This window comes from Blastomyces gilchristii (genome assembly GCF_000003855.2).
Source record: "Blastomyces gilchristii SLH14081 genomic scaffold supercont1.1, whole genome shotgun sequence".
In the NCBI taxonomy this organism is placed as follows: domain Eukaryota; kingdom Fungi; phylum Ascomycota; class Eurotiomycetes; order Onygenales; family Ajellomycetaceae; genus Blastomyces; species Blastomyces gilchristii.
In genome coordinates this window covers 4316712-4330070 of record NW_003101682.1, presented here as the reverse complement: position 1 = coordinate 4330070, position 13359 = coordinate 4316712, and the positions used below count along the sequence as shown (strand labels likewise).

Genomic DNA, 13359 nt, shown 5'->3' with positions numbered 1-13359 from the left:
TTATGTGAAAACTTACACATGTGTTAAGAAATTAAGGCTTGCTTATTCTATCAATAGTTACTGAAAAAGCAATTACTGTATTGACAGCTCCAGATTATAAGATCATAAGATCAGAGAATTTCTTCTTCTTATTCTCTTTGTTCTTCTTTTTACCCTTTCACTTGCTGTGTTCACTGATACTGATATTATTACTATTGTTCTTCTCAGATATAATGATATATTTCTTATTTAACTCATATCACTGTTCAGTAGCAAGTTCTGAATGCAGATGATAACAGACATTTTTTCAGTATTATCTTGAACTGCATATCTCATATTTGAAACTGTATATAGATAAGGTAGTAAGAGTTATAATTATTATATTGACTTACTAAGACTTAGAATGTTCATTCTTGAACTTTCTTGTATAGTTTATCAACTGTTTCATGAGATTATTAATATTAATATTGTGTATAGAGTTCTGATCAGACATGTAGAAATCATCTAAATATATCTTGATAAAAGACTTTTAATACTTCTTCAGATTAATAAGAAAGAGATTATAATAGAAGTCTTCAGAGTTATTTATCAATTTCTTATAATATATAACTAGATAATGAAATCTTCTCTGAAATATCAGATAATTATTATTTTTGATATATAAGATAATCAATTCTTTCACAATATTCATACATTTCTCTGTAAATGAGACAGTATATTCATCTTCAATTCTTTTTCATAGCATAGCTGCATTATCTGGCTCAAGAGTTTCAATGATTGTATATACAGACTCTAACAAGAACTATAATATACAGTGATACAGTGCTTTGATACAAATGCTTTATTTATCAGTATTTAACACATCTTAACTGATGTCTTCTGAGCAGACTTATTAATTTTTTATAAGAATGTCAGATCTGCTGATAACTTCAGTATCTGTAAGAATTTCTGTACATCAGATCTCATAGTTATTATTATTAAATATAATTACAGCTTTGATATTTATAGCTTTTTAGACATTCTTTTAATATTTATAAATCTCAGATTTGAAATCATCTGCTGCAGAGATAACTACTCAATACATACTTATTCTATCACAGAATATTATCAGATTATTAAATATTATTGATATTATATTATCTGAACTCATTCTAAATATGATACTTATATGTCACACTTCTGTACATATTGCTTATGAACTTGAAGTGCTATTATCTGATTCATGATTTACTCTGCTGTTTATAAATGACTTCATAATCTCCTCTGTAGCTTTTATATATTATATAGTATTTATTTTCTCTGATTCTTCATTAATAGATGTCTGAGTATAAGAATATAAATGTAAAGTTCTTCTTCTATCACTCTGTGATGTAGGCATATCACTCATCAGTCAAAGAAGAGTTAAATGAAGAAATTGAAAAAAAAAAAAAAAAAAAAAAAAAAACATGTTATGTTATACTGTAGAGTTCTGCTATTTCAATTGCTGACTAAGCAGATACACTCAAAACATGCAATGTAAATGTGGTAAAAGAATTCTTCTATTCAGAGTGAACACATTCAATACTTGTACAGATGTTTTTAAATAAAAGTAAGAAAAAAATAAAAATAATGTAATCCTTTGTAAAAACGTGCTATTCAGGCTATAACCTGTGGGAAGGTTAATCCATTGTATTCATGTAGGAAGAGCTAGCCATATATATATTACATATGAGATCACGTGTAGGCGGAGCGGTCGCTACGGCAACGCCACTAGGGCGGATGCTACAGGATATGTGTGTGGGTCACGTGGGTCACGGCTTGTGTAGTAGCTCCAACAGTTGGCACGGTTATAGTACTATGTATCATACCACCTGGTATTACTTGCAACTTTCTTCCGTTCCCTCAAACCTCGTATTTATGTAAGTTTACGGCCTTGGGGATCGTGAACTTTGGTAACTGAGTTTGAATTTCTTTCTGTCGCCTTTCTCCTTTGGTCGATTTTCGTACGACGGTTGGGCTTGGATGGTAATTGTGTTTATAAAGGCACATATTCACTCTATCGCAATCTATGTGAACATTTCCTATCTTTTCACTGGTAAGTTACAAAACTTTTTGTTCCCGTACGTATGTCGTTTTTTCCCTCTAGAAACCGCCAGGAAAACATATACAAAACGGTATCATCACATCGCATTCAAATCACCATCCTCGGCCATCCGGTCCCGATAGAACCCCGCCACCAAAAACGCCAACTCCAGCGCTTGCTTCTCATTCAGTCTCGGGTCGCAGAAAGTGGTATAACGCTCACGCAACCCATCCTCCGTCAGGCCCGCCGCACCACCGACACACTCCGTCACCGCCTCACCAGTCAGCTCCAGGTGCATACCGCCCAGAAACGAGCCCTGTGCGCGATGGATCTCTAACGCCTGCCGCAGTTCAGACAAGATATCTTTGAAATGGCGAGTTTTGAGACCCGACGGCGTGGTGAGTGTGTTGCCGTGCATGGGATCGCATTGCCAGACAGGCATATGACCCGAGGACTGTACCGCCTTGATGTGTCCAGGTAGGTACGTGGCGATTTTCGATGCGCCGTAGCGTGATATCAGGGTTACTTTGCCAATTTCCTTGTCTGGGTTGACGATGTTGAGGAGCTCGATGAGTTCGTCTGGGTCCATTGATGGGCCGATTTTGATGCCGATGGGGTTGGAGAGACCGCGGAAAAATTCTACATGGGCACCGTCGGGTTGGCGTGTGCGATCGCCTATCCAGAGGAAATGGGCTGAGGTCGCGTAGTGGCTGTTTGATGGGAAGGGGGAGGAGGGAATGGTTCCTCCTATTGGGAGGGTGTGTTTCGATCCTGGCTCTGGAGGATCACGGCAGAGTCTGGTGAGACTCTGCTCATATTCCAGCATTAAGCCTTCGTGGCTGGTATAGATGTCCACGGTCTCGATTCCGCGGTCTGTGTCGAGACCTACGGTTCTCATGAAACGCAGCGAGTCTGTTACTCTGGATACGATTTGTTCATATTTGTCTTTTATCGACGGCGTAATTACGTGACCAAGTCCCCAGTCCAGTGGAGAGTGTAGATCAGCTAGACCGGATGAAAGAGCTGCTCTTAGATAATTTAGAGTTGCGGCGGAATGGAAGTACGCAGAAACTAGGCGTGATGGATCAGGTTTCCGGGAAACGGGATCCGCTTTAAAGCCATTGATATTGTCACCACGGAATGCAGGCATGGTCACGCCGTTGACGGTTTCAGTCGTGCTTGAACGAGGCCTTGATGACTGTAAGTATTATATGAAAGCAATGCACAGCGAGAGATTCAACTTACTTGGCGAATTGACCAGCCATCCGAGCAATTCTTACTACTGGTTTATTTGCACCTATTTGTAGAGTGAGCCACGAAACCGAAGTTAATAGTGGTGTTCAGAATCATACCCCAGATCAAAATCAAACTCATCTGCAAAAGCAATTTGATCTTCGACTCAATTGTTGCTTGATTGCAGTAATCAAAGAGTTCCGCACAATCGCCTTCCCGGCGCAATGTCAGTTCACCGAAGTGTTATATAATGTTTCATGAGGTATATAAAATCATAGGGGTCCCGTTACTCACCCCCCTGAAGAACAAAAGCCCTCCCAAGGGCTACTTTTCTCAGGCATTGTTTCAACTCAACAATCTGGGCCGGGAAGTTAGCATCTTTGATTAGCACAGTTTCTCCCGCGTGCATGGTTCATACCTCCTGGGGAGTCACCAATGGAGGTAGACACTGAAGCTCAATCAGGGCCTTTTTCAAGCCTTCCTTATCTTCGTACACCACCTCTTGCTTGATGGGTTTTGTTGTCCATGCTGTTCCATATTGTCAACTATCATGTACCAAACAAAAAAGACAAAAAAAAAAGGCTAATTTCAAATGGGGCATACAAGATGGAGTCCAAGCATCTTTGGGCAGCTGTTGTTTCATGGCGGCAGGCATGTCGAGTTGGTAGATCTCTTAGATTGAGAGGCGCGGATACCCCGCCAAAACGCAGATAGGGCTGATATGACGCTGGTTCGACGCTAGGTGTTTCTCAATGTCGCAAGATCAATGATCGAAATATTGCTTCGAGCTTTGTAACATTAATGTTACTCTACAACGAGGAGAAAGCAAAAGGAGTGTCGGGGGGTGATGGAAGCGGATATATAAAACCCGCTGGCAACCGCGTAACACTGATATACGACAGAGAGCACAGCCTCTCAACCGGGCTGCGTATATATGATTTCTTAACAAATTTTCTTGCGAAGGAAAAGACGTTGGTTGTTGGGGAAAATTTGTCTCGAACAAAATTTGGGCCGTGGATACTTTGACCAGACTGACCTGGTGAGTCAGCAAGCTGGCCTGGTGGCGGGGTTAAAATTAGCAGTTCCGCTCCTTCCTTCGACCTCCAAGGTATGTATAACATACGTTGTCGCTATCAACCGCGGTCAAGAGTGAACCTCAGAGAATTTAGAATATGTTTTGTGAAATAAAGACCAGCTCAACTGTTCCAAAGACTCACGTAATCCACCTCCCCCATACGGAGTACAGACCCCCTTTCCCGGCGACTTAAACTTGAGACTAGCTATGGCTGCCTCGAAACGTCGGAACCATCCAGCTGCGGAGCCTGGTCCGGACAGCCACAACAACAGCGATGATAATAATATTAACGGCGAATCAGCTTCTGAGCTTCCTACAAATGCTGAGGACCGTGCCGCGGCGGCTGCGCTCTCCTCTCTCAACACCGCCAATGAAACTTCCGCCTCCGAACACGACAGAGACGTCCCCGCGGGAGCGGTTGTTCCCTCTGCAGCTGACCAAGAGGCTCTGGGTAAGGCGATGAGCAGGTTGGAGATTATCGCGGGGATGGGGAAAGCTGGCGGTTCAAGTGCAGGTGCTGCTATGGGGACTGGGAAAAAGGATGCGGAAGTGAAGAAAACTAAGGCCGAGGAGAAACCGGACGCGGGGGAGGTCGAGAAGGCGGTGAAGAAGAAGGTGGTAAAGGTTACGGCGGAGGATGTTGGGCTCTTGGTAATTTTTTTTTCTTTTTTTTTTTTTTTTTGGTCTCTTTTTCTACCTGGGTTATCATAGTCGTTTGCTGATTGATTGGATGTAGGTGGATCAGCTTGATCTTACAAAAGTAAAAGCTACGGAACTCTTGAAAACACACGAGGGAGACTCAATCAAAGCTATTCGCGCATACATTGCTCCTCCGGCAGCGTGATAACAGGGAACAAGGAATGGAAAATCGTTCGATGGATAAGGCCTATCAGCGTCATCAGATGTCTCGGCTCCGTCAACCTAGGACATATTAAGGCATTACCTTCAATTTAGAAAGGCGTCAACACTTGGGGGACATGGACACAGTCATTATCTCAGTGATCCTAGGGCCTTTGGAGGACGCAATGCACTACAATCATGAATAACTGGGGAATATGTCTCCCACCTTCCAAAGGGACGTACATTTTGTTATATGGTCCATTTCCAGGGTTCTTTCATAAATGAATGAGCAAGACTCAGAGGACCCGGACTCAGAAGACCCTGACACTATACAGAAGTATATTCGGTAGCAGAGTATGACGACGTTGACCAACAGGAAGCATCCTTTTTGTGTGTTTTGGAAGATCCATGTATATGATTTAGCTACTACGGGTATAACTTCGAGGTCATTAGCGTTCCGTATTTCCAAGAGATCAACATATGTATCCCATTATCCCAATATGACAATCCAAGTAGATAGACTAAAAAACATATATAAGTAGTGCAGCATTTCCATAATCATAGTCTCATCATAAGATCAAGGTCCAATGTCATAATTAAAACGGACCTACGATATACCTCATCTGCTCCTTCGATGCTCGGAACCTCCAGTTGCATGATTTTGTTCGAGTTTTTTCTCTTCAATCCCACGGCCCTCGAATATAGTCCAAGTAAGGCCCCATCCCAAAAACGCCAGAACTGCAAGAGCCCACCAAACCGCACCAAAAATATTATATTTGAGCCCCATCCCCACGCCCCAACCACCAATCACGGGACCCAGCGTCCTAGCACAGCTGACCACGCTCTGTGCAACCCCATGTAATGTACCTAACACGGTCGGATCCGAAACAGTATTGTTAACCAGAATAATACCCGCAGGGAGCGCAAATGTTCTCGAAATAACCTGGAGGGAAAAAACTGCTGCCAGAGCTGGCCAGATGAGATATGCGCGGTTCGGCACGAGAGTTAGGAATGGAACCAAGACATAGGCAAGAGGGGAAAACGGTATAAATGACCGTAGCGACTTTAGCGTCCCTAGACGGAAGTGAACGCGTGGATAAACCAAGATCTGTAGTGGGAGGCCGAGAAGGCCGATGATGGCGGTCGCGAAACCGACTTTGGAGCTCGGCATGCCGAGACCGCCGCCGAAATGGAAAAACCCACGGCGGCTTCCTTCGGGGGCTCGAGGTGTGGGTAAGAAGACGAAAGTCAGGGCGTTAAAGGAGCTGAGGTGCATGGCGAGGACGAAATGGGTGAGAAGCGTGAGTATGACATTCCGTGTCCAGATTTGACGGAAAGGCATGCGTTGCTGTCGGGGTGCCCGGGCTGAGGAAGGTGTTGCTGGCACTGATCCTTGTACGCTTCTCTCCAGATCGATGGATTCTCCTGCGGTCTCGACATCATAAGTTCCGTCGATTGGGTGATAGTTATGCGAGGAACGACCGTATTTAAAGTATCCCCATAATGCTTTACCCGCTTTTCGGCCCCAGTCGCTGCGATACTTAGCTGATTCATGAGTCTGCAAGAGAGGTTAGTCAAGGGGGTACAAATTCAAAGGAGTTAGCGCGCATAGAAATGAAGCCCACCTCGTCCAATCCAAGGATAACAGCTAGCGTAGAGATCAGGACCAATATCGCGCTTATTAGATTTGGTAGCGCATATGGCCACTTCTGCATCCACCAGACGCCGTGTTGGCCCCCAAAGAATGAACCCGGCCCGAACAGACCTGGATAGTTACCCAGAGGATCAGCGAGAAGTCCACCTAGTATAGGTCCTATTACAACGCCGATATTAAAACACATTGGCTGGAGCAAGAAGGCCCGAGATTGGTATCTAGCACTCTATTAGCCAGCGATTCTCTAGGACTCGGCACTTGGCCATGTTGCCGTTCGGAGCTTTATCATAGTTTCACAAATGGGCAAACGCACTTTCTCTCCACGATAAGCTCTGCAATCATGGTCCGCATGACGCCGATGTTGCTGTTCAAGGCGCCTCCCATAGTGCGAAATATGGCAGCAGCGACGAAAGACTGAGAAAATCCAAATCCCACACACATAATAGACGCTCCAAAAAGGCCTGTTGCAAGCACCCTTTTCCTTCCCATGAAATGAGTGTCTGCAAGTCGGCCCCAGATCATGGCTGTCACAAACTGTGCTGCAGTGAAGCAGCCCTGTAGGAGACCAGCTCGGGCAGATATCGCGGAGTCCGGCAAGTGTGGGTCGAAGGACTTGAGTTGGTAGAAGAGATACGCTTGTAGGGAAGTTTGGGTGAGCGGCTCGGACAATCGAGCAATGGTTAGAATGGCCAGTTGGCTTTTGTTTGGTAAAGACCGCCATGATACTGGGTTTTCATCGTCCCGATTATTCCCATTTGACCTCGAAATATTCGCCGCGCTTGTCTCGCCCTCCTCAGCCAAGGATGGCTGTGTATCCCAAGAACTGGAAAGCTGCAAAGCAGCAGGTGAGTGGCCTCTTCTTATCCGCCCATTGAAACCATTTTTCCCTAAAAGATGACCGTGAAGGTCAGTTGTATCTCCGCTCAATTGTTCCAAACTTGACGAATCGGCATCTATATTTTCATATATATCACTCTGGGAGCTCTCCCTATCAACCCCAACTGCTGCAATGGAATCATCGTCATTCTCGCGAGCATTGGCCCCTACGCGGGACGCTACATTTCCATGTAAGATAACAGGAGGGGAGCGACGTTGGGGCGAGCTCATCCACAGAACCGAAATGCCGAACTCGCTGATTAGATAAATACAGGCAGACAGTGACTGGCAACGTTCCTGTGCCACGACGTCCAAGTATTTTGTATTGGGATAATTGTCTAGGTGAAGCCCGTGTCTTTGTCTCCTTTGTGATGTGTATGAAGATAGAAAGGAGGTGAAGCGTAAACTCACCGTCGTGCGGAGAAATATGACAACTCCAGCCGGTCAATCGCTATTGCCGAACGGAGAATTTCATGGTGGCGGATGACTAAGTAACTACAGTAGTTACGGCAGTCTATATTGACAAATGTGTCAAATTGCTATTTTATACAAGTTGTTCCTGTTGGTGATTACTACACCTACCCTAGTAACATGCCACCCCAACCCATTCATTTAGTGTAACTCGCGTAGTTAGATTACAACATAACAACATTATCCTTCAAGAGGTTATGAAGCCCTCTACACAAAGAAAAGCTGCAAAATAACATACAATTGACATCTTCACATGTCATTACAAGCATGCCTAGATGATTTATTGAGTGATTGAACTCATGATTAATCTAAGATCTGAGGGGACACCTGACTTAGCAAAAGAATACATGTCTCTAAGACAGAGAAATGAGAAAACATCAGAGCAGCAAATGCAAGATCACAGATCACTGTTAATATTAATAATGAATCAGAAGACAGCTTCTGAGATGTTTAAACTAGATAATACAATTGTGAAAGAACAGTCTGACAAGTTCAATAATAAATATAAAGACTCAGTTAAGAACATCAGTGAGATGTCAGATAATACAGAGAGCTCAAGTGATCAGAATAATAATAACTCTGTGAGTAAGAAGACTTATATAAGACTAGAAATTACAAGACTTCAGCATGAAGTCAAGCAAATGAAGATAGATAGAGATAAAAATGAAGAGCTCAGTACAGATTTAATAAACTATCTTTAATAGAAGAGTAAAACATCTGTATTAATAAAGATTCTTAATAAATTCAGAGATTAAGTAAGATCTATAAAGAAGTCTGTTATACTCACTAACTCTGTAAATTATTCTATATGAAAAGAAGAGATTCTGTTTACAGTAAGATAATCTGAAACAGATAATATTCTTAATAATAAGTAGATTAATTCTAATAAGAATATCAGTATGAATATATAACATTTTTAATCAGAACAGAATATCTGATTATATAACTATATATAGTCTGCAATCACTCTGCAGGTCAAATCTTACTTTATTATACTTAAGAAGTCTTAACTATCTGCTTATTCTCTATAATCTATTATAGAGAATAATTTCACTAAGAGATCTGCTATCTGCAGAACTCATCTATTTCAAGAATTAATTAAGATAATATTAAAATTAAAGAGTTCTGATCATATATTTATCAAACATTTAATTACAATCAGAACTGATTATATTCAATTGAAATATAATATCAAAGATTTCATGTTTTTCAACAGACTTCTTACAGAAGTTAGTAAAGATTAATCATCTTTTATAAAGAATTGAATGAATGTAATAGAGAAGAATGAGAACACTAGAACACTTGAAGATAATTTCATAAGATTGTATCAAGATATTCTTCTATAATTATCAGCTACTAATGAATCTCTCATCTCTGATAAAAAGATCTCTGCAAATAATACTCAAGATTTCAACAGAAAGAATAGAAAGAAGAAGAAGAAGATCTCTGAGAATAAGAACAAAGATTTCATCAAGCTGAATAGAAAGAGTAATAATGCTATTAAAACATGTTATTATTATCAGAAGATTGATCATATTTAAACAGATTACTGATTGAAATTTTCTGAAAAACACTCTACTAGCTGCAGTAAGAATAAGAATAAGAATAAGAATAAAACAGGCTCAGTATCAGTTCATAATATCATTGAGTAAGTATTTCATATAATAGAAACAGTCTATTCTACTGATTAAACTGACAAAGATATCTGGGTTCTGAACTCTGAATCTGGTGCTCATGCTACATCTTGCAAGAATCTCATATCAATAGTGCTGTAGAAGGTTAATATCATATTGAAGATGACTGACAGATTAACAGCTCTCACAACAGCTATAGAAAAGATGAATATATCAGTTAAAGAAGTGAATCTGCTGCTGCAGAACATCTGCTACATTCTCAAGCTGAAGATAAATCTTATAAGTTTTGAGAAGCTTATACATCAGAGCTATACATATAAGTAACTGATCTATGAAAACACTCATTCAATCTTACTAATCTCTTCTGACAAGATATTGAGTTTTACTGTCAAATTGAGTGATAAGAATATCTACATTCTGAAAAAACAATCAATAACTAGAGACTTGATTCAATTTATAATATTAAATAATGAATTTGAATCTGTGAAAATTCTACAGTTTGTAGAGAAAAAAGATTCTCTGCTAGCATTGCTCAATAAGAATATCAAGATTATTGAACACATAATGTTATAATAGCATCAAAACCTTAGTCATCTCAATTTCATGAATATCACTAAATTAGCAGCAGATTCATGAGTGAGAATGAGAATCAAGAGTGACAGAGCTTTATCATTCTATAAGATCTGTGTACAGATAAAAATAACACATTCAACATTTATATCAATGATAAGAACTGTCAAATTTACAATGAGATTCTTTATAAACCTTGCAGATGATGACTGTACACTATATAATGAAATTAATCTCTCTACTCATGAGAGAGCTAATTATTGAATGAGTATTACAGATAATGTCACACACTACAGATGAATTATTTCTATGATATCAAAGAGTGTGATCACTGTGCATTTGATAATCTTTATTAACAGAATTGAGATTACTACTCAACATTGAATTGAGACTTTACACTGAGATGACAGAGATGAATTTAAAAGTAATGAATTAAAGATCTACTATCAGTAGAAAGAAATCACATATAAGATCACTACATCTGATACATCACAGTTTAACAGCCCTGCAGAATATATCAATTATATTATAGATGAAAAGACAAGAAGCTTACTATTCAATAGCAGACTTGTAAGAGAACTTTGAAATAAAGCTATTCAAGTCATAGTCATGATAATCAACATATTCTCAACATTAACAAAGATTTACAGATGCTAGAGAGAGACCTCATTATTCTCTTTTAAAGCTTGAACAGGTGTTCAATCTTCTGCTCATTGAATATGCAGATGAGATTGTAAGATGTATAAGAAGAATCTGAAGATTATCAATAAGCTTATGAATAGAACTGACAGTAAGTAATGATAATTAGTTGAATATCAAGAACTGCATTAATATTATATCTGAGACTCTGCAACTCAAAAGCTTGAGATTGTAAGAGATATTGTTTTTAATGAAGAATTGACAATAGAAGAAGCACTGATGAATGTCATTAGAGAAGCAGTCAAACTGTCAGAGAAATTGAATATTCTTGACACTATGAAGAGATGACAGCACTGTCTTCTAAGAAGACTCACAAAGAATAAACCTGATATTTTAAAGATACTTGCTGATGATGATATGAACAGCACACTGAAACTGACATATCTACTAGATAATGAGACAGAACTTGTTAATAATGATATAAATGACTCTGTGAATAATAAAGATTCTGTACTCAGTGTTCTTAATGATCATTCAATCACACTGACAGAGGTCAAAAGAAGTCATGACTGGGAACATTGACATCAGACAATGAGAAAGAAAGTGGAAACTTTTGAACAGAAGAAGATATATATTATCATTGAAAAGACCTCAGAAATGAATATTCTTACAGATAAATGAGTGTACAATCAGAAGTTGAATAACAAGGATAAAATCATTCACTTTAGAGCTTATTGAGTGATTAGAGAATTTCTACAATAATAAGATATTTATTATAATAAGTTATATACAGCAGTGATGTCTGAATCTACATCACAGAGCTTATTCACTATATCAACAGTAAGAGATTGAAAAGTCAGATTGATTGACTATGTATCTGCATTTTTGAATGAGATATTGCCTCAGAATGAGATGATATTTATGCAACTACTCACAGAGATTAAACACAGTTATGGTGAATTAGTAGGGCTTGTATATCAGAGCTTATACAGAATGAAACAGACAGCAAGAACATGATATTTCCTTGCAATAGAATACTTGATAAATCTAGAATTCAAGATCTCATCTTATAACAGTGAATTTCTTTATCATTCAATTCACAAGTTATTCTTGATACTACATGTCAATGACTGTCGAATCACAGGATCTGAAGAGAGTGAAATTGAGTGAATTTTGATGAAAATCAGAAAAAGATTCAAGACAAAAGAAGTCAAACAGGATAAACCTTACCTGAGAATGAAGATTAAATACCAGAGAAATGATAATCTAGCAGTTACACAGAGCTGTTATATTGAGAAGATTCTTGAAGATTTTGACATGAATAAGATAAATTCTGCAGAGATCTCTATGATAACAGGCATATAACTGAAATTTTCATCTGATGAGAATGATGCATTGAATGACAACTTTACAGCTATAAGATATCATCAAGAATTGAGATCATTGCAGTATTTAGTCTCAAGCAGTTAGTTAGATCTGGCATTCACAGTCAACTATCTCTTGTATTTTAACTCATGTTCATACAAAGCATGTTGAGCAGTGTTGAAGCATGTCCTACATTATGTCAAGAAGACAAAAAACCATGACATATTGTATAAGAAGAAGATAGAAGATGGCCTGAGTTCTGTGATATACTGCAATTTGAACTGAACAGGGGTGAATTCTCAGTACAAATCAACTATCAGCTATATTATATTGATTAATGAGTCATCAATCTTATAGCAGTCACAGAGACAGACATATATTATCAAATTAATCACAGAAGCTGAATATATTGTAGCTAGTAAGACAGCTTATGAGATAATCTGATTGAATGATATGTTATATAACACTGAGTTAATAAATAATGAAAAAGTGAAAATATGCTCACATCTATAAGTTAATAATAAGAGAGCAATTAATCTAGCAAAGGAAGAATTCTTAATATGAAGATCATACTACATTGAGATTAGATATCATATTCTTCATGATTTAATTGAAAAAGAGAAAATCATGATAAAATATATTGATTCTACAGTGAACATAGCTGACAGACTCATCAAGTCACTGGCAAAGCCTGCATTTGAAGAATTTGTCAAGAGAGTTAGCATTCAGGAAATTGAGAAGAAGAAATGATTGAATGATAATAATGATACAGCAGATCAATAGATTTTACATGTATTTCTTGATTTTTACAGTTATTGCTGTACAGACGCTTTTCCTAATGAGGAAATCAGGGTCTGATTCATGTAATTAATTATTATTGCATTTTTGAAAGATTTGACAATGGGGGAGGCCCCGGGTGGCGGCTTATTATAGGCCACAGTGTAGCAAGGAGGGGTGTTGG

The 13359-nt window shown here is 38.9% G+C and overlaps 3 protein-coding genes across 3 annotated transcripts; 1 reads left to right on the top strand and 2 right to left on the bottom strand.

The window, feature by feature from the left end:
• Nucleotides 1–2132: 2132 nt before the first annotated feature.
• Nucleotides 2133–3929, bottom strand: BDBG_00533 (3-deoxy-7-phosphoheptulonate synthase; the record flags this gene model as incomplete). The annotated part of the gene is made up of 6 exons (XM_002629241.2): nt 2133–3231; nt 3287–3338; nt 3394–3486; nt 3569–3632; nt 3693–3802; nt 3878–3929. 6 exons carry the CDS (start codon nt 3927–3929, stop codon nt 2139–2141), a joined length of 1464 nt encoding a protein of 487 aa, XP_002629287.1. The 3' UTR covers nt 2133–2138.
• A 435-nt stretch (nt 3930–4364) lies between these two features.
• Nucleotides 4365–5980, top strand: BDBG_00532 (uncharacterized protein). The gene is made up of 2 exons (XM_002629240.2): nt 4365–5000; nt 5086–5980. The coding sequence occupies exons 1-2, from the start codon at nt 4557–4559 to the stop codon at nt 5191–5193; spliced, it is 552 nt and encodes a 183-aa protein (XP_002629286.1). The 5' UTR covers nt 4365–4556; the 3' UTR covers nt 5194–5980.
• BDBG_00531 (MFS multidrug transporter) lies at nt 5007–8186 on the bottom strand. The gene is made up of 5 exons (XM_002629239.2): nt 7157–8186; nt 6815–7061; nt 5433–6747; nt 5293–5379; nt 5007–5235 (listed from the first exon to the last, which is right to left on the bottom strand). Exons 1-3 carry the CDS (start codon nt 7948–7950, stop codon nt 5809–5811), a joined length of 1980 nt encoding a protein of 659 aa, XP_002629285.1. The 5' UTR covers nt 7951–8186; the 3' UTR covers nt 5007–5235; nt 5293–5379; nt 5433–5808.
• Nucleotides 8187–13359: the final 5173 nt, after the last annotated feature.